Below are 23,457 nucleotides of genomic sequence, written 5' to 3'. Positions count from 1 at the left end.
TCAGTTCCAGACCACAGCAATAAAGTGAATATCATAATAAAGTGAGTCACATGGATATTTTGGTTTCCCAGTGCATATAAAAGTTATGTTTACACCACACTGTAGTCTATTAAGTGTGCAATGGCATATGTCTAAAAATGTACATACCTTAATTAAAGAGCACTACGTTGTTAAAATATGCTAACCATCATCTGAGCCTTCAGTGAGTCATAATCTTTTTGCTGGTGGAGAGTCTCCCTTCGATGTTGATGGCTGTAACTGATCAGGGTGGTGGCTGCTGAAGACTGGGGTGACTGTAGCAATCTGTGGCAATTTCTTTCTTTCTTTCTTTCTTCCTTTCTTTCTTCTTTTTTTTTTTTTGAAACAGAGTCTCACTTTGTCGCCCAGGCTGGAGTGCAGTAGCATGATCATGGCTGACTGCAGCCTCAACCTCCCAGGCTCAAACGATCCTCCCGCCTCAGCCTCCCTAGTAGCTGGGACTACAGGTGCATGCCCCCACACCCAGGTAATTTTTTTGTATATATGTATATTTTTTAGAGACAGAGTTTCACCGTGTTGTACAGGCTGGTCAGGTAGATTCAGAAGTTTGGGAGGCCGAGATGGGTGGATCACGAGGTCAAGAGATCGAGACCATCCTGGTCAACAAGGTGAAACCCCGTCTCTACTAAAATACAAAAATTAGCTGGCATGGTGGCGGTGCCTGTAATCCCAGCTACTCGGGAGGCTGAGGCAGGAGAATTGCTTGAACCCGGGAGGCGGAGGTTGCGGTGAGCCGAGATCGCGCCACTGCACTCCAGCCTGGGTAACAAGAGCGAAACTCTGTCTCAAAACAACAACAACAACAACAACAACAACAACAACAGCAAACCGCGGGCGTGCCTTGCGCAGGCGCAGAGCAGCACAGTGCTAATTTTGTATATTTAGTAGAGATGGAGTTTCACCATGTTGGTCAGGCTGGTCTCGAACTTCTGACCTCAGTGATCTGCCCACCTTGGCCTCCCAAAGTTCTGGGATTACAGATGTGAGCCATGGTGCCTGGCCCCACTTCAATTTTTAAAACCATCACTATGCACCATATGCCTATGCTAGGCACTGGAATAAGATGAAGCACCTTCCTGGAGTTTACACACCGGTAATTATACCAATCAGTCAGTAATAAGATAGGTAAGAATGGCTGTGCGGGAAGTCAGCTGGGTTCTAGTTTATAGTCACATTTCAGGAAATTTTTAACCTGCTGACTTAACAACCTAAGCCTCTTCTCCATGTTTGCATACAGGGTAGACCTCTGAAGGGTGGCACTGTAACTTCTAGGGTAATGTGTTAAGTCAAGGCAGGATGACAGTTCAGCCTCCTCCCAGGCTAGTGCAAAGGACTCTTCACTCGGATTGAAGCCTTCTCTCCCAGACTGAATTCCCCACCCCCAACATCCCTCCTACAGAAAATGTGGAGTCCTTGCTTATTCCCTGGCGGCCCCTACCCAATAGGGTCGTGAATCAATTATCAAACATGCAACAAAAGATATAGAAAGTTTAGCGAAAATGGCAACATTTTAGAATAAATGACTGTAATGTGCGTTCTGCCTGCCACCCTAACTGGCACACGTTTTGCAGGTCACTTGCTGTCCCTGGAAGGAGTATTCTCAGATTTCACCTTGGAGGAGGAAGAGTTCAGGCTGCCAGAACTGGGCTAGTGCCCCCACCCCACCCCACCCTACCCCACCAGGCTGCTGGAGTCCTGGGACACACCTGGGTCTGCGGCCCAAATCCTTCCTAGCTAAGGGGGAGGGGAGGGGTGTTCTGTCAGGGCGGGGTGAGAAGGGGGGCTTGGGCGGGATTGTTACATAAGATCGCCCATGGAGCAGATCTGGACCCAATGCTAATAAGGGTAGTGTAAATAAAGATGTCATAAAGGACTGGGCGGGGCGCCTGCTTATCAGGGACGCCAGCCTCAAGGGGCTGCCAGAACGGTTCCTGCTCAACGAGCAACTGCCAGTGCTTTTCATGTCCTGGCTACGTTTCTGGGCCCTATGGCCCGTCCTCACGTGGCAACTATTGTGGCCACTAGTCCAAGAGGCTCAGCCTCTGGAGTGGGTTAAGGACCCACTCCAGCTGACCTCTAACCCCTCGGGGCTGACTGAGCCCCGGTCTTCCCGCTCCTCCGATCTCCAATGGGGATCTCTTCAAGCGCGTGCTCCCTCGGCAGACTCGGCAGACGCGGGGGGCCCTGATTACCTGGAGTCCTTTGTTTCCTCCCAGAGGTCAGCCCCGCCCCAGGAATCGACTGAGAATTTGGTTCCATTTCTGGATGGACATTCAGCTGGAGAGCCGCCCCCGGGGCCCCGGCACTTCTCATCTGCACACCCGGATGTGAACGACAAGGGGACTTGGCAAGAAAGGCTCCCACAGGTGGGTCCAATGCTCGGCTGGGATCAGTACCAGACCCTAGTTCAGCCTCGTCACCTCAAAAGTAAGGTTCAAACTGCAGATCGAGATCAGGCTGCAGATCATCAGGCAGATGAAATACTTGTTCCACCTTTAAACAGTCAGGATCCAAAAGCAACAGAGTTCATACTTTCTCCCAAGAACCTGAAGGAAGATTTAGCTCAGCATTGGAGCCTTCCTAAGGTTCTGGGAATTCCACATAGATTTGTATCAAAACCTGAGCATCAGAAACAAACTTCGCGGGATGAGTATTTAGCTTCAAGTATGGATATACTGTATCCTCACCGCCTGCCTCTGGAGCACCAGGTGAACTCAGATGAGCCTCCAGGGCCCCGTGAGCAAGTTGGACTATCTCAATTACAACTAGAGCGTGAAACTCAAAATCCAGAGACCCTTGAAGAGATCCAGTCCTCTTCACACCAGCAAGAAGCCCTAGAGTGGCTTCCACAGCTCCCTGAGGAGGTAGAACCTTCTTCAACCCAACAGGAGGCCCCAGCTGAGCCTCCAGGTCCTCCTATGGAGCCTGAACTTTCCCTCAGTGAGCAGGAGCAGCCAGCTCAGCCTTCTGAACCTTCTTGGGAGTTTGAACCTTATGAGACCCAGGAGGAGACCCTAGCTCAGCCTCCAGGAGAGATGGAACCTTCTGCAATCCAAGAGGAGAACCCAACTGAGCCTCCAGGTCTTCCAATGGAGCCTGAACTTTCCCTGAGTGAGCAGGAGCAGCCAGCTCAGCCTTCTGAGTCTTCTCCAGCCCAGCAGGAAGCCACAGTTCAGGCTCTAGAGCCCCCTAAGGAGGTAGAAGCTTCAAGCCAGCAGATGGTCCCAGCTCAGGTTCCAGAGCCATTTAAGGAGGTTGCAGCTCATCCTCCAGCTCATTACGAGGTGACATTTCCAACACCAGGTCAGGATCAAGGTCGGCATTCAACATCGCCTAGTGTCACAGTTCAACCTTTGGACCTGGGGCTTACCATCACTCCAGAATCCACAACAGAGGTTGAACATTCTACACCCCTGAAGAAGACTATAGTTCCTTCAAAGCACCCTAAGGTGACACTTCCACATCCAGACCGTGCTCAGACTCAGCATTCAAACCTGACTCAAACCACAGTTCGACCTTTGGATCTGGGGCTTACCATCACTCCTGAATCCACAACAGAGGTTGAACATTCTACACCCCTGAAGAAGACTATAGTTCCTTCAAAGCACCCTAAGGTGACACTTCCACATCCAGACCGTGCTCAGACTCAGCATTCAAACCTGACTCAAACCACAGTTCGACCTTTGGATCTGGGGCTTACCATCACTCCTGAATCCACAACAGAGGTTGAACATTCTACACCCCTGAAGAAGACTATAGTTCCTTCAAAGCACCCTAAGGTGACACTTCCACATCCAGACCGTGCTCAGACTCAGCATTCAAACCTGACTCAAACCACAGTTCGACCTTTGGATCTGGGGCTTACCATCACTCCTGAATCCATTACAGAGGTTAAACTGTCTCCAACCACAGAGGAGACCTCAACTCAGCCTCCAGATCTGGGGCTTGCCATAACTCCAGAACCCACTACAGAGACTGGACATTCTACAGCCCTGGAGAAGACTACAGCTTCTGGTCCAGATGAGGTTCAGACTCAGCATCAAAACCTGACTGAAGTCACAGGTCCACCTACTGAACTAGAACCTACTCAGGATTCATTGGTGCAGCCTGAAACTTACGCCCAAAACAAGGCTTTAACTGTTCCAGGGGAACAGGCCCCCGCAAGCATCAACATATGTGAGCTCTGTACCTGCAGAGATGAGACGCTGTCATGTATTGATCTCAGCCCAAAGCAGAGGCTCCGCCACGTGCCTGTGCCAGAGCCGAACACCTACAATGGCACCTTCACCATCTTGTAAGTATCACCTTTCCTCCATTGTCCTCTGTGTCCTGCCTGACATGGCAGGCTTTTCCTGGAGGCCTTCCTGGGCCTTCTTTATCTCCCCCAGACCCACTGACAACTGACTTTCTGCTTTCACCTTTGCTTGTCGACTCTTCCTTCTCCTCATTCTCCTTTACTGTTGGGCCCCTTCTCCAGTCTTTTACTTGTGATTGCTCTTCCTTCTTTTCTTATCCATTTTCATTTATCACATCACATCATTGCTTAACCGCTGCTCTCCTCCCATTTTCACTTCACCCTCTTTACAGCAGCCTGTCCCTCTCCCCATGTCAGTGATGATGCTCTAAGTGATTAAGAGTTGATTCTGGAGCCAGGCTGCCTGGGTTTAAACCCTGAGGTAACGCTACCCTGCATTTGGTATATATTCGAGACTTTTTCCCATTGCCTACATACATATTTACATAAAGCAAAATAGATTTGTTGTGTGGTTTTAAAATCTTTTTTCTTTACATAAGTGGTAACATCTTGTAACTTGATTCTTTCACTTCATGATATGCCTTAGATTTCTTTCCTTCCCAGTACTTAGAGGGTTACCCCATTCATTTAAACCCAGGTCTGTCATCTATTAGCTTGGTGACCCAGAGCAAGTTATTCTGCTCTGTGATTCAGTTTCCTCATTTTTATTTATTTTATTTTATTTTAAAGACGGGGTTTCACCATGTTGGTCAGGCTGGTCTTGAACTCCCGACCTCAGGTGATCCACCCGTCTTGGCCTCCAAAGTGCTTCGATTACAGGCGTGAGCCACCACGCCTGGCCCTTCCTCATCTTTAAACTGGAGATTATTGTAGTTACCATTTCACAGGATTGTTGCAAAATTCAGGTGAGTGAATACATGAAATACTTGCATTGGTGCCTAGCATATGTAGGAGTGTTGGCTGTTAACATGATTACTCAGTCCTTTAGTTTTGTCTGGAACTCATCTTTGTCCCTGGTTTCTATATGTAGCACTCATTTTCTGTCCAACCCGGGGCCAAGTATGCTACCGTCTCCAGAACATGAAAATGATAGGAAGGAAGAGAGAGAATAGGCATAAAAAGGGAGGTATACATAATTAAGTACTAAAAGGTAATGCAGAACATCAGTGCTAGAATTTACCAGAATCTGTGATCCTTGAGGTGTGGAGGTCAGGGAAAGCTACACAGATAAGTTAAAACTTTACTTGGGTTTTAAAGAATAGCTATAATTTGTTAAATAGAAAAAAAAATGGGAGTATAGTCTAGGCAAAGGCATGGCTACAGGTATGGTTGGAATTTAGTAGACCAATCTCTCTGCACAGAATCACATGAAGGAACAATGAAGATATGATTATGTAAAACCTTGATTATCAGCTATAGGAGTTTGAAAGTTACACAGTGAGATATGGAAAGCCATTAAAAGTTTCCAAGCAAGAGAGATTAAATGATTAAAACAGGAAGATTATTTTGTCTTATTTTGTTTTTTGCTGTATGTTCCAGTGTAGACATGCAAAGGATTATTTTAGAATCCATATGTAGAGTGCCCTAGAGGAGAAACCTTAATTCAGGGAGACAAAATAGAAAGGTCTAGCAAAACCTAGGAGTAAAGTGTGAAGGGGCTAAATCAGATCGGTTGTAATAGAAGTGGAAAGAAAAATCCTAGGATGTTTCAGCAGAGGGCTCTGGGCCAAAGCTTTGGTGTTACCTGGCATAGGGTTTCTTTCTTCTTATTTGTTGATAATGATAGGCTTTTGCCCATTTTCTGTTGAATTATTTACCATTTTTGTATTGATTTGTAGAAGGAGTTGTTTAGAAACATAAGTGCTTTTGGATAAAATACTTACATTCAAAGTAATTAACTGGCATCATCTGTCCAAGAGATTGGATGGATAGGAAGTTAAGCTTCGGGAGACGCCTCATCATTTGTGCCAGTGGCCCCGCATTATTTTTTGATTAATTGTACAAACTGGGAAGCTGATAGCTCTGGAAATTAGAAGGCAGGTGTTATTTTCTGTAACTGAATATGCCTGACAAGGTTGCCATGATTCTTTTACTTATCCTGTTCATTCTTTTCCTACCTATTCAAGGATATAAACTGTGTTTCTTTACAGAAATTTCCAAAGAAACCATATTTCTGACATTGATGGAAAGGTATGGAAGGCATACCGTTGGACCGAGAAACTGTGAGTATATTCTCTCCAAATATGACAAAAAAACTAACTGCATTATAAGATCCTTCTTGGTCCAGAATTTTGAGGTCTGTACTTCTGAGAAAAGGTATTTCCCCTCCATACCCCAAATCAACCTCTGTTGATTGCAATCCTATGTTTATTTTAGAATTAAATCTGGTGAGCTCTCTTTAAAGTAAGAGGCAATTTAAATTTATTTTTTATCATACAAATAATACATGATTATATTCCCTTTTTTTCTCTCTCTCTTTTTTTTTTTCCCAGAGACAGGGTCTTACTTTGTTCCCCAGGCTGGAATGCAGTGGCACAATCACAGCTCACTGCAGCCTCCACCTCCCAGGCTCAAGAGATCCCCCACCTCAGCCTCCAAAGTATCTGGGACTATGGGTGCATCCCAGCACGCCCACCTAATTTTGTAGTTTTTGTAGAGACAGGGTCTCCCTATGCTGCTTAGGCTGGTCTCGAACTCCTGGGCTCAAGTGATCTCCCACCTTGGCCTCCCAAAGTGCTGGTATTACAGGCATGAGCCACCACCCCCAGCCCATGATTTTATTTTTAATGTATAAAAATGAAATAACAGATATAACAAAAACCCTCCTTGTGCCCTACTCACTCATCCCTGAGGTAACGCTACCCTGCATTTAGTATATATTCCTCGAGACTTTTTCCCATTGCCTACATACATATTTACATAAAGCAAAATAGATTTGTTGTGTGGTTTTTAAAATCCTTTTTCTTTACATAAGTGGTAACATCTTGTAACTTGATTCTTTCACTTCATGATGTGCCTTAGATTTCTTTCCTTCCTGGTACTTAGAGGGTTACCCCGTTCATTTAAACTCCTGCATAATCCATAGTATGGATGCATCATAGTTCATTTAATAATTCCCCCATTGATGAATGTTTAGATTACGTTTAGTTTTCTTGTTATGTGCATTGCTGCAATGAAATCCCTGCACGTGCTTCTTTGTGAACATGGGAAATTATTCCTGTAGAATAAATATCTAGAAATGGAATTGTCGGGGTATGGGGTATTTATGGCTATGTAGACGTAAAATTGTAATTGCCCTCAAAAATGTTGTGCCAACTTACTCTGTTGTCAGTAGAATATGACAGAATTCATTTCCCCACACTTTTTCACCACTGGGTATTGGTATTCTGCAACTTTTTGTTGATGTTATGGGTGAATAAAAGGGGTTCCATCTAAATTTGAATTTTTCTGATTACTCATGAATTTAATTAAATACCTTTATATGTTTATTGAACATTCATGTTTCTTCTCTGCACTTTCTGTCCTTTGTTCATTTTCCTGTTGAATTGTTTTATCATTTTCTTACTGATTTATAGAAGGAATTAGTTTAGACACATAAATGATTTTGGAAAAAATGCTTACATTAGAAATAACTGGCATTTTTCACAAGAGTTTGTGTCACATCATTAGTTCAACTTACATTGAACTAATGTAATTATATTATATAGACAAGTCATATGTGAATTCTAAATTAAAAATAAAACACATGCTGGGCGCAGTGGCTCACGACTGTAATCCCAGCACCTTGGGTGGCTAAGGTGGGTGGATCACCTGAGGTCAGGAGTTTGTGACCAGCCTGGCCAATATGGCAAAACCTCATCTCTGCTAAAGATACAACAATTAGCCAGCCATGGTGGTGGGTGCCTGTAATCCCAGATACTTGGGAAGCTGAGGCAGGAGAATCGCTTGAATCTGGGAGGTGGAGGTTGCAGTGAGCCAAGATCGCACCACTGCACTCCAGCCTGGGCAACAGAGTAAGACTCTGTCTCAAAAACAAAACAAAACAAAACAAACAAACAAAAAACAATCCTAGCAATCTAACAAGAGAAATTATGGTCACTTTAAAATAGTTTTCCCCAACCTTGTCTGATATCTTATTGATAGGAAAAAAAAAAAAAATACTAGAACCAGACAATTCTGTTTTGCATCTCTCTAGAGGAGAGATGCAATTCTCTGGGGGTTGTGTTCCAGATGGAGTCTTCTGAGAATAAGGAAGGTGTGGGAATGGCTAGTAAGGGAGTATACACCCTTCCTCCAGGGTTCCAGGATGCTGCCCACTTTCAGACAATTCTTCCTGCCTGGAGGAAGACACTCTTTGCTGCCTGACCCAAGGAAGAAGGATGTGGGGTTGATGTGCCTCTGGCTTCTCCTACTGCCCTATCCCAACCAATAACTGAGTATTTCTGATAAAGGAGCATTTGTAGGACTGCTTCCACATTTTGAGCTAAGGTTGTGGATTTTAAAATTATTTCTGTTCTATAATTTTTAGGGATTTGGTAGCGGTTGGATGGGTAGAGACCTGGCCTTTTCTCAATCTGCCACTTGAAATAGCACAACTTTTTAGGAAAGCAATTTCGTACCCTTATTATTACATTCTAGAGAAACTCAGGCAAAAATGTTACCAGGATACAAGTATAACAATGTTCAAAGCAGCATTGTTTGTAATAAGTAAAAATTAGAAAAATCTCAGCATCCATCCACAGTAGATGAATCGGTGTACATTGCAGTATAATCATTCAATGGAATACTCTACAGCAGCATTATTCATTAGAAACCTAATGCAAGCCACATACATAATTTTAACTTTTCTGGTAGTCACTTAAAAAATAAAACTAAAAAGGAAACAGGTGAAACATGTTAATATATTTTATTTCACCCATGTATCCAAAATATTATCCTTTCATCATGTTATCATTATGTTATTAATGAGATAGTCTATTTTCATACTAAGTCTTCAAAATATCCAAAGTGGTATCATTTCTACATGTAATTAGTATAAAAATTAATTGTAGAGTTTACATTCTTTTTTCCATACTAACTTTTTTTTAACCAAAGTCCAAATTTGGTTGCTAAATTTTTATCAAAAAAACTTAATCTGTTCTGCTCAGAAATCTAGGGAGAAAGTTAGTAATAATAATAATAATACTTAATCTGGCTGGATGTTAGGTAGCTCATGCCTGTAATCCCAGCACTTTGGGAGGCTGAGGCAGGTGGATCACCTGAGGTCAGGAGTTTGAGGCCAGCCTGACCAATATGGCAAAACCTCATCTCCTCTAAAAATACAAAAATTAACTGAGAGTGATGGCGGGCACCGGTAATCCCAGCTACTCGGGAGGTTGAGGTATAAGAATTGCTTGAAGGCAGGGCACGGTGGCTCAAGCCTGTAATCCCAGCACTTTGGGAGGCCGAGGCGGGTGGATCACGAGGTCAAGAGATCGAGACCATCCTGGTCAACATGGTGAAACCCCATCTCTACTAACACAAAAAATTAGCTGGGCATGGTGGCACGTGCCTGTAATCCCAGCTACTCAGGAGGCTGAGGCAGGAGAATTGTCTGAATCCAGGAGGCGGAGGTTGCGGTAAGCCGAGATTGCGCCATTGCACTCCAGCCTGGGTAACGAGCGAAACTCCGTCTCAAAAAAAATTGCTTGAACCCAGGAGGTGGAGGTTGCAGTGAGCCAAGATCGCACCATTGGACTCCAGCCTGGCTGATGAATGAAACTCCATCTCAAAAACAAAAACACTCATGCCTGTAATCTCAGCACTTTGGGAGGCTGAGGTGGGTGGATCACCTGAGGTCAGGAGTTCAAGACCAGCCTGACCAATATGGTGAAACCCCATCTTTAAAAAAACAAAAACAAAAACAAAAAAACACCTTAATCTATATTTAGATTTCATAAAATTTGCAGTTGAAAAAGTAGCATCATATACCCAAAGTGTTGCAAACATATATTTTCTTTCTTTCTTTTTTTTTTTTTGAGACGGAGTATCGCTCTTGCTACCCAGGCTGGAGTGCAATGGCGCGATCTCGGCTCACCGCAACCTCTGCCTCCTGGGTTCAGGCAATTCTCCTGCCTCAGCCTCCTGAATAGCTGGGATTACAGGCACGTGCCACCGTGCCCAGCTAATTTTTTGTATTTTTAGTAGAGACGGGGTTTCACTATATTGACCAGGATGGTCTCGATCTCTTGACCTTGTGATCCACCCGCCTCGGCCTCCCAAAGAGCTGGGATTATAGGTGTGAGCCATCGCACCCAGCCCCGCAAACATACATTTTCTAACTGCATTGAGTGTCAGCTTTGAAATTTAAAAACAATTAAAATGATTAAAATTAAAGATTCAGTTCCTCAGTCGCATTAGCCACTATCACTAGCCAAACGTAGCTAGTGACTACCTTATTGGAAGCACAACACAGGTCTTGAACCAGCCTCAGCAACATACATCTTAAAAGTACAAACAGATTATTTAGTGAAAGAAGTGATACAGAAAATAATATGTATAATATGATTTCATTTATATAATGTTCAAGAGGCAAAACTAAACTATGTTGTTTATGACTGACACATAGTAGGTAAAACTACATTTCATTTCATTTTATTTTATTTATTTTTGAGACAGGGTCTGCAGTGGTGCAAACATGGCTCACTGCAGCCTGGACCTCCCATGCTCAAGTGGTCCTCCCATCTGAACCTCTCTAGTAGCTGGGACTACAGGTGATGCCAACATGCCCAACTAATTTTTAAATTTTGCTAGAGAGGAGGTCCTGCTGTATTACTCAGACTTGTCTCGAACTCCTGAGCTCAAGCAATCCTCCCTTCTTGGCCTCCCAAAGTGCTGGAATTATAAGTGTGAGCCACCATGCCCAGCCAAAACTACATTTTATCTCTTATTTATTTATTTTTTGAGACGGAATTTCATTCTTGTCACCCAGGCTGGAGTGCTATGGTGCGATCTCAGCTCACTCCAACCTCCACCTCCGAGGTTTAAGCAAGTCTCCTGCCTCAGCCTCCTGGGTGGCTGGAACTACAGGTGTCCGCCACCACACCCAGCTAATTTTTGTATTTTTAGTAGAGACAGGGTTTTACCATGTTGGCCAGGCTGGTCTCGAACTCCTGATCTCAGGTGATTCACCCACCTTGACTTCCCAAAGTGCTGGAATGATAGGCGTGAGCCACCATGCTAGGCCAGAACTACATTTTAAAAGCAAGAAAATTATTACAAAAGTCAGGATAGTGGTTACCTATAAGGATTAGAGAGAGGTTTATGATTGGAAAGGGACACATTGGGGGCTTCTGGATGCTAGCGGTGATCTTTTCTAACGATGTTACATGGGTATCTGCTTTATAATTATTAAACTGAATATTTGGCCAGGTGAGGTGGCTCACATCTGCAATTGCAACGCTTTGGGAGGCTGAGACAGGAGGATCACTTGAGCCAGGAGTTTGAGACTAGTCTGGGCAACAGAGTGAGACCCTGTCTCAGAAATTAAATTAAATATAAACAACATTTATATTATGTGCACTTTATGCATATTGTAGTTTTCAGATTTTTTTAATGGGGAAAAATGCTGAATGGCTTCACTTGCAGCCCTGACATAGTTCCATGTGGAGCTTTCATAATAAGGTTTGGGAAAAGAGAGGAGGAAATGGAGGTTCTGCTGATCTTGGTGCCACCCAGAGCTGGATTCTAACAGGGACTTTGTGATTTAGAGAGGAGGCATTGAATATACAATTTGGTGGGAAGAGTGGGTAGGGTGTGCTTGTGTGTGTGCGTGCATGTGTGTGTGTGGTGGTGGTGGAGAGAGATGGACACAAAAATGAAAATGTAAGTAAAAAAAACAAAAAAAGAAAAGAAAAAACAAAACAAAACAAAAAATGAAAATGTAAGAAAAGGTTTTAATGAAAGTAGAGCAGATACCGTCTTGAAATTACCATTACCCAGCTTTCCTCCACATATAGGAGATAGTCCTGTGTAGCAAATAGTTGTAGTTTGCATTTTAATCTAGAAATAACTTTTTCATTTTCCAGAATTCTCAGTGAAAATGATTTGACTGAATTACATAAGGATTCATTTGAAGGCCTGCTATCACTCCAGGATTTGTAAGTTAGTTAGTTAATCCTATTTATGAGTTTTTAGTCATACTTTCTGTAAAATGAATAAGGAGTTCAAATTAGATAATCTTTAAGATTTCTTCCAGGAATAAAATTCTTTAATTCTGTAAGTTTATATACGGTCTTAACCCATCTCTAGCATTAGTTACTTCCTATGCATTTTCAATTTTTAAATTATATAGACAAAATACAGACAGACAAAAATTCACATGGTGAATCTGAGCAGTGATTGACACTCATATGAACCTTGTTTTATAACTGTTCACATACCATCTTCTTATATTCAGTCTACAACCAAGAGATCAAATCTAATCTAGGGTCTATTTTTAAATAGCCCATTAAGTTAATGGTTTTTGCATTTTTTTTTTTTTTTTTTTGAAACGGAGTCCTGCACTGTTGCCCAGGCTGTAGTGCAGTGGCTCGATCTCAGCTCACTGCAATCTCTGCCTCCTGGGTTCAAGCAATTCTCCTGCCTCAGTCTCCCGAGTAGCTGGGACTACAGGTATGCACTGCCATGCCCTGCTAGTTTTTTTGCATTTTTAGTAGAGTCTGGGTTTCACCATGTTGGCTCAGATGGTCTTGATCTCCTGACCTCATGATGATCTCCCGCCTCAGCCTCCCAAAGTGCTGGGATTACAGGCATAAGCCACTGAACCCGGCCAGTTTTTGCATTTTTAAAGGACTGTGAAAGAAACAGAAAAGAAACAAAGAGAAATATGCAACAGAGATCATATGTGGCCCACAAAGCCTAAAATATTTGCTACCTGACCTTTCCAAAAAAAGATTTGAGAAAGTTGGTTTAGTAGAATGAAAGGAATTAAAGTTAACTTCACATTGTTGCCTGAAAGAGAAGAAAATATAGACCACCTACATTCATTTGAACATCATCAATCCAGAATTTTTTGGTAATTTAATCTGAATTAAATTAACATTTAAATACTAAAAAATCAGCTGAATTATATAAATAATATTATCCAGAATATTAAGCTACCAAGAGAATAGACTGGTATTAAGGGTTTCATTTTAGGAATTGTTATATTAAAATAGATGTTTAAAATGATGGTTAAGTGGTATAGCTACAAATGTTTACACTAAGTAAGTGTGTCAGAAATGCCCCTAAGTCTTCAATAATTACAAAATAACTATCTCCTCAACCCTGTTACCAAGGAAGGGATACCTGCATAGTATTTCTGTCTGTTTAGAGATAAGAAGATACTATGTTCATTGCTATGAAAGCTTGATTCTTATCCTCTGTCCATGGCCCAGAGGTGTGTATGTCATTAATCCTTATTAAGCCCATTAGTGATGCTCTTTTGCAAACAGATTCTTTCAAATGCAGAAGGCTTAAGGAAAGTGGGTATAAAGACCCTCAAGTGGATGCCAAAGTGCTACAGAGGCCATGAAGTAATAAAACAACATTTCCTTTAAAATAGTCATTTTCCTTCTATGCACTACTCACTCCCCCAGCTATCCATTTATTTTGCAAATATTTGAGTTTGCTTTATTTCTGTGTGTCAGTTTTAAACATAGTGGGCGATGCAGATGAGCAAGACCTAGTCCATGCTTTCAGGGAGTTTATGCTCAGAAGAAACGGGATGAAAAATAACTACATTACAAAAGAAGAAATAAATGTGGGCACTAGGAGTGATAAATTGTTTCTGGAGCATAGAAGAGGGGGAAAATGACTTCAATTTGGCCCCAAGAAGGTGTCACTAGAACAGTGCCATTTGAATAGGACTTTGAAGGGCCATTGTGTGACATTGAACAGACACCTTGGGGAAAATATTCTAAACTTGCAAAAGGAAAATGGGAGAAGGCCGAAACACAGGAAAGTATTTGAGGAATGCCATGAGTACCTGTAGAGTACAAGGAGGGAGAGTGGGAAATTGGAGCCAGATCTTCTAGGGCTTTGAGTGCCAAGCTCAGGAGCCATGATGGGGAACCGTGTTATCACAGCAGTGCTGTAAGATAGATCTGTCTCACAATCACTGGGAGGGCACATTAGAACTCAGTTCTGGACTCCAACCTCATAGTTACTGATTCAGTTCATCTAGAGTGGGACCAAGAATTTGCGTCTTCAGTAATTTCCCAGGAGATGCTGGTCTTTGCAAGCCACTGCTGGAGAGTTTACATGATGACTATGTATAGGGTAGTTTAGGAAGGGAGAGACCAGAGATGGAGACATCAGTCAGACAACATTACACCATCCAGGTAAAGAGGGAGGGACAAGCTGACAAGTAGAATCAATAAAAATAAGAGAGCCAACTGTAGTCAAGAATGGGTGTTGACTATACCTGTTTTTATTCAAAAAATAAAAATCCAGTTCCATGTTGTTTTTGTTGCCCCATCACTATATAACTGAAGAAATTGCTTTCGTGAAATATTAAAGCAATATAAAGCCAAAATGAATTTCTATTAATATGATAGAAATTCTGTTAATATGATTTGAATTAGTTCAAAGTTATGTGTTAAAGGGTTAAATTCCTTCCAAATGATGTGAAAGGGTGTCTTATTTCTTCTGATATTGAACGAGCTTAAGAAAACAGACCTAAGCTAGGAAGGTATATAAATGTGAGACTATTCCTTTTAATATTGGAAACTATATGTAGAGATAAAAACTTTGAGCTCATAATCTAGGATTTGATGAGACTACAAAAGGGCATCTAATCAAGTCTACTGCTCTCAGGAATAGTTAATACCAAAGTCTATCAAGATCTATAGTTGTATATTTTATTTATTAAAACCATGAAGGTAAGACTCTAGGAGAGGTACAGGCAGGATTAGGAGCTCTGGACAGTTTAAATACACGTCCAAATGTTTAGAGCTTAGATGAAAACTGTGTATTCAATACTATTCTAAACTCTTGCTATTTATTCATACTAGTTTAACATCTAATAACTAATCAAGGCAATATTTTTCTTTTCCTTTTCCTAGAGATTTATCCTGCAATAAAATACAGTCTATTGAAGGATATACATTTGAATCACTACCATTTTTACAGTCTATGTAAGTTACAAATAAAACTTGATTACATTTGGAATTTTTATAAAACTTAATTATAAACCTCTTTGCTATTCATTTTGAAATATGATTAGAATTTTACCAGTAGAAAGTTAACTAAAATTATATGCAAATCCTTTTTGTCTCTAGCAAAGATTAGTGTGAACATTATTACACAGATCATAGTGAATCATCAGAGAGCAGTGGTTCTCAACTGGTGTGATTTTGTAGTCAGGTGACATTTGGCAATGTCCAGAGACAGTTTTGGTTGATGAAACTGTGGGTGTGCTCCTGGCATCTGGTGGGCAGAGGCCAGAGATGTTGCTAAACATCCTCCAGGGTACAAGACAAACCCCCACAGCAAAGAGTTTTGTTTTGTTTTTTTGAGACAGAGTTTCGCTTTGTTGCCCAGGCTGGAGTGCAGTGGCGCGCTCTCAGCTCACCACAGCCTCTACCTCCCAGGTTCAAGCAATTCTCCTGCCTCAGCCTACCAAGTAGGTGGGATTACAGGTACCCACCACCATGCCCAGCTAATTTTTTGTATGTTTAGTAGAGATGGGGTTCCACCATGTTGGTCAAGCTGGTCTCAAACTCCTGACCTCATGATCTGCCCGCCTTGGCCTCCCAAAGTGCTGGGATTAAGGCTTGAGCCACCGAGCCTGGTGGCAAAGAGTTGTATAGACCAAAATGTTGACGGCACTGAAGTTGTGAAATCCTGTTCTAGAGAAATAAAGATCACTAAACACAAATATTTACTGAGCATTCACTGTTTTGTATCTAATGTACCACATGTGCAACATTAAAGTATAAATCATAAGCTAGTATCATCCACAGTGAGATTTCTTTAGTGCACAGAGAAAGGATTGAGGTTATGTTCCATCCTATATAAATTAGAATCACGGCAAATGATAAATGTTCTGAAATAATTTTTTTTTCCTTTGGCTTGTGTCTTTTTTTTTGTAGAAATCTTAGTTGCAATTTACTCACAGAACTGCACTCTGGAACATTTCAGGCCTGGCATGGAATGCAGTTTTTACACAATTTGTAAGTAAAATAGAAAATGAATATGTGTGAACAACTATTTACATGTGAAAACCTCATACAATTATTGGTTAGCTGGGGATAAGCCCATTACAAACTCTGAAAAGTATGTCTTAACATCCATTCATTTTTCTCAAGTGGGGAAACTAAGGCACAAAGGCCAAGAGACTTACACAGCTTATATATGACCTGCTCCACTTTTCCTAGTTCTGACCTTTGGCACGGGCAAGAAAAGGCATTAAACAAATGACCCTCAAATTAGCCTTGTTGACAGGCGTGGTGGCTCAGGCCTGTAATCCCTGCATTTTGGGAGGCAGAGGCAGGAAGATCACCTGAGGTCAGGAGTTCAAGACCAGCCTGGCCAACATAGTGAAACCCCATCCCTACTAAAAATACAAAAAAATCAGCTGGGCGTGGTGGTGCAGTTTTTTGCTCCCTGGAGGACTTTGTGTTAAGCTTCCTTCCTTGTAGCTAAATGTTGCAGACATTTAAGCAGTTAGAAACTGTGCATATGAGCAGGAATCAAAGTTAAATCCAAAGTGTAGGGCCAGGTATGGTGGCTGACACCTGGAATCCCAGCACTTTGGGAAGCCGAGGTGGCTGGATCACCTGAGGTTACAGGAGTTCGAGACCAGCCTGACCAACATGGCAAAACCTGTCTCTACTAAAAAGACAAAAATTAGCAGGACGTAGTGGCATGTGCCTGTGATCCCAGCTACTTGAGAGGCTGAGGCCCGAGAATGGCTTGAACCCAGGAGTCAGAAGTTGCAGTGAGCCAAGATTGTGCCACTGTCCTCCAACCTCCACCAGGCTGGTCTTGAACTCCTGTGACCTCAAGTGATCTGCCCACCTCAGCCTCCCAAAGTGTTGGGATTACAGGTGTGAGCCACCACACCCTGCCAAGATGGTGTTTATGTTGAGTTATGGTGCAAAAAACAATTTGTAAAGAAAATACCTCACCATAGCTTAATTCCATATGCTTTCCTGACTACTCGACCATAAATACAAATTTTATTCCCTTGCAGCTCAAAAATTCTGTGATTTTTCTGTATAACATAACCGGCAAATCAGAGTGGGTATGTTCAATGGCCTGAAGGGGGCTTTAGACTCAAGGTGAAGATTCTCCTTTACATCTGACTTTAGAAAGGACTTTCCACCTCTCTTGTATTTCAGAAATCTAGTTTCACACAGTTCATTTTGAGGTACAGGGAGGCATTCAGGAAGTGTCTGGACTAGAGCAACAGTTTCTGCAGATGCTCCTGTCTGTCCTCATTATTTGCTGATGCCTAACTTAGGAAAAAGATACTGAGGGCCTGTTTTTCTTTTGCCCTCACATCAGAGAACAGGCTCATTAGGTCCCTCCACAAGAGGTGTAGGTAGCATTAATAAAATGTCTTAAACTCCCCACCGTTACTAAGCACTTTATAACACTGGGAGTCCCTCATAAGAATCTGGTGGCCGGGAATAGTGGCTCACGCCTGTAATCCCAGCACTTTGGTAGGCTGAGGTGGGTGGATCACCTGAGGTCAGGAGTTCAAGACCAGCCTGACCAAGATGGTGAAACCCCATCTCTACTAAAAGCACAAAAATTAGCTGAGTGTGGTGGCAGGTGCCCATAATCCCAGCTACTCAGGAGGCTGAGGCAGGAGAATCACTTGAACCCAGGAGGCAGAGGTTGCATTGAGCCGAGATCATGCCAGACAGAGGAAGGAGGATTACCTGAGCTTGGGAGGTAGAGGTTGTAGTGAGCCAAGATCACACCACTCCAGCCTGGGCAACAGAGCAAGACTCTGCTGGAAAGATGAGAGGGAGAGGGAGAGGGGAATGGGAGAGGGAGATCGAGGGGAGGGAGGGAGGAAGGGAAGGTGGGGAGGAGAGGGAAGGGAAGGGAGGGGGAAGGGGAGAGAAAAGAGAGAGAGAAAGGAAAGAGAGAATGGAAAGAAAGAAAGAGAAAGAGAAGAAAGGGGGAGGGAAGGAAAGAGGAGGAAAGGAGGGAAAGGAAAGGAAAGAGAAAGAGGGAGGGAGGGAGAGAAGGAAGGAAAGAGAAAGAAAGAAAAAAGGAAGAAAGAAAGGAAAGAAAAGAAAAGGAGGAAGGGGAGGAAGGAAGGAAAGGAAAGGAGGGAGGGAGGGAGAGGGGAAGGGAGAGAAGGAGGGAAGGAAGAATGGAAAGAAAGAAGGAGGGAGGGAAATGAAAGAAGGAAGGAAGGAAAGAAAGAAAAGAAAGGGAAGGAAGGAGGGAAGGAAGAAAGGGAAAGAAGGAGGGAGGGAAATGAGGAAAAGAAAGAGGAAGAAAAAAAGAAAAGAAGAGGGGAGAGAGGGAAGAAAGAAGAGGGAGGAAAGGAGGGAAGGAAGAAAGGGAAAGGAAGGAAAGAAGGAACAAAGAAAGAAGGAAAGAAAGAATGAAGAAATAAAAGAAAAGGAGGGGTGGGAAGGAGGGAAGGAAGAAAGGGAAAGAAGGAGGGAAGGGAAATGAAGGGAAGAAAGAAAGAATGAAAGAGAGAAAGAAAAAGAAAGAGAGGGAGGGAAGGAAGGAAGAAAGGGAAAGAAGGAGGGCAGGTGGGAAATGAAGAAAGAAGAAAGAAAGAATTAAAAAACCTGTAAGGTTAAAGTAAACCCTTTTTCTTCATACAGATTAAACACATGAGTTCAAATTACAGCTTTGCTTCTTAATAGCTTGGTGACCTAGGACAAATTATGTAACCTCTCTGTTCCTCAGTTTCCTCATTTATAAAATAGGGCAATAATAATATCTACCACATAAGGTTATTGTGAGGATTAAATGTGAAGTGCCGATCACAAATACCTGGCAGCCCAATAGATACTCACTGTAATAATTACTATTTTTATAATTTCTGCAAAAGTATGGTGATAATTCTTGGGTTAACCTAAAGGCAGATTTTCTTTTATTTCTTCCTGTTTCTTTTCTTTTTTTCATTCACTTTAAAGAATTAAAAAGAAAATAGATTCCAGCATTTTGGAATAAAAATTTGCATAAATTCATAAAAATGAATTTATTCTTTTTATTGACATATAAACAAAATGTCATTTGTTTATTCAATAAACATTTATTAAATGCCTAGTAAATTTCAGACATCATGCCCAGCACAGGGATCACAATGACAATAAGATGTGGTGTCTTCCCTTAAGGAGCTGATAGTCCAGGAGACTGACAGGTAGACAGGTGATTTCATGCAATGTAGCAGAGGCTGTGATGTGATACAAGAATACAAGTGGGAGTATGTGATAGGAGTATGGTTTTGACCAGTTCCTCCTCTTAGATTTATCCCTTTTTCTTTGGCTATAAAGCAAAAGAATTGGTCTAATTTTATTTTCTTAACTGTGCAAATTAAACCATAAATTTTAACTTTATATAAGACAAGCAGCCAGGCACAGTGGCACACACCTGTAATCCTAACACTTTGAAAGGCCGAGGTGTGTGGATTACCTGAGGTCAGGAGTTCGAGACCAGCCTGGGCCACATGGTGAAACCCTGTCTCTACTAAAATTACAAAAATTAGCTGGGCATGGTGGCGGGCGCCTGTAATCCCAGCTACTCAGGAGGCTGAGGCAGGAGGCAGGAGGATCACTTGAATGTGGGAGGCGGAGGTTGCAGTGGGCTGAGATCCAGCCATTGCTCTCCAGCTGGGGTGACAGAGCAAGACTCCATCTCAAAAAAAAAAAAACAAAAAACAAAAAGACAAGCAACTTGAATTATGGAGGACACTAGAAACAGTGTTTCCTACAGAATCAGGGCTTCCTACTAGCATAGTCACTTCTGGGGTTTTTGACCTGAAAAGTTCTGTGGCATATTTTTTCCTTGTTTTCTACTTTTTGTTTTTTCTATGTTTTCCCCTCTTTCTCTCCTCTGCTTTATCTTCTAGAGACCTAGGTAGTTCCCAGAGGAATAGTGCTTTATGAGTCTAATGGTGATTTATTGGGTAAAAACAGAAAATGATTTTTTTTACCTACACGTTCCATACCAAAAAATGAATATAAGATTTTCATGCAGTTTCACACATTGAAAATGCAGGTAATTTTAATTCCTTGTTCTTTTCAGAATTCTCAATCGCAATCCTCTGACAACTGTTGAAGATTCGTATTTGTTTAAATTGCCAGCATTAAAATATCTGTAAGTATTACAGTACTCTCATGAGTCATGAAATGATTTATGCTCTTTTTAAGTTTTTTATCAATGATTAAGTATTTTGCATTTAGGCTAAAAAGTCATAATTTAAATTTAACTGGGTTATTGAAAAAGAGTTATTGGCAAAGAAAAGGATTAAGAAAGGATGTATAATGGTCAAGACAGCCAGCAGGGGAAGAGGACAGTGTTGAAGAACCCATATAGATTTGGAACATGCAGACACATGGAGGAATATTACTTAACTAAGAAGGGAAGGAGGAATAGGTGTTCATTATTCTAAAAAGGAAGAAAAGAGTAAATAATCAAGATGAGTGAATCCAATATGAAAATGAGAAGTAAGATAATGGTAAAAACAACAACAACAACAACAAAAAATACACAGCTAACTACAATCACCATGTCAAGTAAGAAGAAAAATAAATAAATAAATAAATAAATAACAAAAAAGTACAAGTTCTACTCTTGAATGTCATTAATTTGATGATGCAAATCAACTTAAATTTCTTTAATAAGAGCTCTCTGGAATTCTGCAGCAAATAAACTCTTGAGTTGGCTTGTTTTATAGAAAAGCCAAAATTGAAGTAATCACATGTCCTTGAAATAACTTTTTTAAGTACAGAATTTTTGTATTGGCATTTATATCACTAATGTTTTGGTTTTCTTCTTCAGAGACATGGGAAGAACACAAGTCCCACTTGCAACAGTTAAGAACATCCTCATGATGACTCTAGAATTGGAAAAACTGTAAGTTATTTTTTTCTTAGATTTATTTTCACTTAATTGGTTCTTTAGGTTTGTTTTAGTATTTTCTTAAGTCAGGTTTACTGAGATACAATTTTCATACAACAAAATTCACCCTTTTTAAGTGTACAGTTTGATGAGTTTTGACAAATGTATATTAACATAACCACCACCACATTCCCAATATAAAGCATTTCTGTCACCTCACAAAGGCCCCTCGTGTCCCTTTGTAGTCAGTCCCCTCCTCCCACCATCAGCCCTGTTAGCTACTAATCTGATTTCTGTTCCTATAGTTTTGCCTTTTCCAGAATGTCTTATAAATGAAATCATATAGCATGTAGCCTCTTGTATCTGGCTTCTTTTACTTAGCATAATTTTTTTTTTTGTGACAGAGTTTCACTCTGTCACCCAGGCTGCAGTGCAGCCACATGACGTCAGCTCACTGCAACCTCCACCTCCCAGGTTCAAGCAATTCTCCTGCCTCAGCTTCCCGAGTAGCTGGCTGAGATTACAGGCACCTGCCACCATGCCTGGCTAATTTTTCATAGTTTTAGTAGAGACGAGGTTTCACCATGTTGGCCAGGCTGGTTTCGAACTACTGACCTCAAGTGATCCACCCACCTTGGCCTTCCAAACTGCTGGGATTACAGGCATGAGGCACCGCGCCTGGCCTCACTTAGCATAATGTTTTTCGAGATTATGCTACATCCATGTTGCTGCACCTATCAATACAGCTGGCCCTCCATATCTGCAGGTTCCTCATCCATGGATTCAACTAACCATGGATGGAGAGTATTTGGAAAAAGTAAAATATATGAAATACTAAAAACAGTAGAAAATTTAAAATACGGTATAATTATTTACATACCATTTATACTGTATTAGGTATTTAAAGTATACCCAAGGCTATATACAAATACTATGTCATTTCATGTAAAAGACTTCAGCCTCTGTGGACTTTGGTATCTGCAGGGGGTCCCGGAGCCAATCCCCTGCAGACACCAAGGGACAACTGTTCACTCCTTTTCATTGCTCAGTAGTATTCCAGTTGTTTGGATGTGTCCATTTGTTTATCCATTCATCAATGTATGGACATTTGGGTTGTTTTCAATTTTTTGGCAATTATGAATAAAACTGCTAAAAACACTCATATATAGGTCTTTGTGTGTGAACCTATGTTTTCATTTTTTTTGGGTAAATACCTAGGAGTTGGATTGTTCACATGCTAAGTGCAATTTAACTTTTTTAAGAAATTGCTAAACTGTTTCTTAAAGTGTCTGTGCCATTTTACATGTCCACCAGAGTTGCGTGAGTGTTGCAGTTGTTCCATAACTTTAGCAGATTTTTTTTTTTCTTCGACACAGTCTTGCTCTATCCCCAGGCTAGAGTGCAGTGGCACTATCTCGGCTCACTGCAACCTCCACCTCCTGAGTTCAAACAATTCTCCTGCCTCAGCCCCCCAAGTGGCTGTATGTACCACCCACCCAGCTAATTTCTGTATTTTTAGTAGAGATGAGTTTTCACCATATTGGCCAGGCTGGTCTTGAACTTCTGACTTCAAGTGATACACCCACCTTGGCCTCCCAAAGTGCTGGGAGGTGTGAGCCACCGTGCCCAGCCCAGATGATTCTTTTTTTTTTTTTAATTTTTTAATTGCCAAAGCAGGAGTGCAGCTGCACGATCTCAGCTCACTGCAACATCTGCCTCCCAGGTTTAAAGGATTCTCCTCCCTCAGCCTCCTGAGTAGCTGGGATTACAGGCACCCACCAACACGCCCAGCTAATATTTGTATTTTTAGTGGAGACAGGGTTTCAGCTTGTTGGCCAGGCTGGTCTTAAACTCCTGGCCTCACATGATCCACCCACCTTGTCCTCCCAAAGTGCTGGGATTACATGCGTGAGCCACCACGCCTGGCCCAGCCCAGCAGATTCTTATATTTCAGTTTTTAAAGAAATGTTTGTCTTTCTATTGCTAGATGTGTAGTGGAATCTCATTGTGGTTTTAATTTGCATTTCTTTAATAGCTAGTGATGTTGAATGTCTGTTCATGTGCAAATATCTTCTTTACTAAATTGTTCAAATCTATTC

At 41.7% G+C, this 23,457-nt stretch overlaps 1 protein-coding gene across 3 annotated transcripts in view; it reads left to right on the top strand.

Annotated features, from left to right (window-relative positions):
• Nucleotides 1–342: 342 nt before the first annotated feature.
• Nucleotides 343–23,457, top strand: part of LOC105724692 (leucine-rich repeat-containing protein 37A-like) — a 36,450-nt gene continuing 13,335 nt past the window's right edge. The window contains exons 1-8 of one of the 3 annotated variants that reach the window (XM_064367509.1): nucleotides 343–505; nucleotides 2,256–4,333; nucleotides 6,445–6,516; nucleotides 12,361–12,432; nucleotides 15,379–15,450; nucleotides 16,408–16,488; nucleotides 20,543–20,614; nucleotides 21,299–21,373. In XM_064367509.1, the coding sequence (XP_064223579.1) occupies nucleotides 404–505; nucleotides 2,256–4,333; nucleotides 6,445–6,516; nucleotides 12,361–12,432; nucleotides 15,379–15,450; nucleotides 16,408–16,488; nucleotides 20,543–20,614; nucleotides 21,299–21,373 (2,624 nt within the window). In that variant the 5' untranslated portion in view covers nucleotides 343–403. Of the gene's footprint in view, nucleotides 506–1,828; nucleotides 4,334–6,444; nucleotides 6,517–12,360; nucleotides 12,433–15,378; nucleotides 15,451–16,407; nucleotides 16,489–20,542; nucleotides 20,615–21,298; nucleotides 21,374–23,457 lie in introns of those variants that run through there. The other 2 variants (XM_064367507.1, XM_064367508.1) reach the window with 2 other exon arrangements.

This window comes from Aotus nancymaae, unplaced genomic scaffold, assembly GCF_030222135.1.
Source record: "Aotus nancymaae isolate 86718 unplaced genomic scaffold, 86718_ANA_hifiasm-v0.15.2.pri h1tg000072l, whole genome shotgun sequence".
NCBI classification, from domain to species: Eukaryota; Metazoa; Chordata; class Mammalia; order Primates; family Aotidae; genus Aotus; species Aotus nancymaae.
Note: the sequence above shows the minus strand (reverse complement) of the source record. Positions and strands in the feature narration are given on the sequence as shown.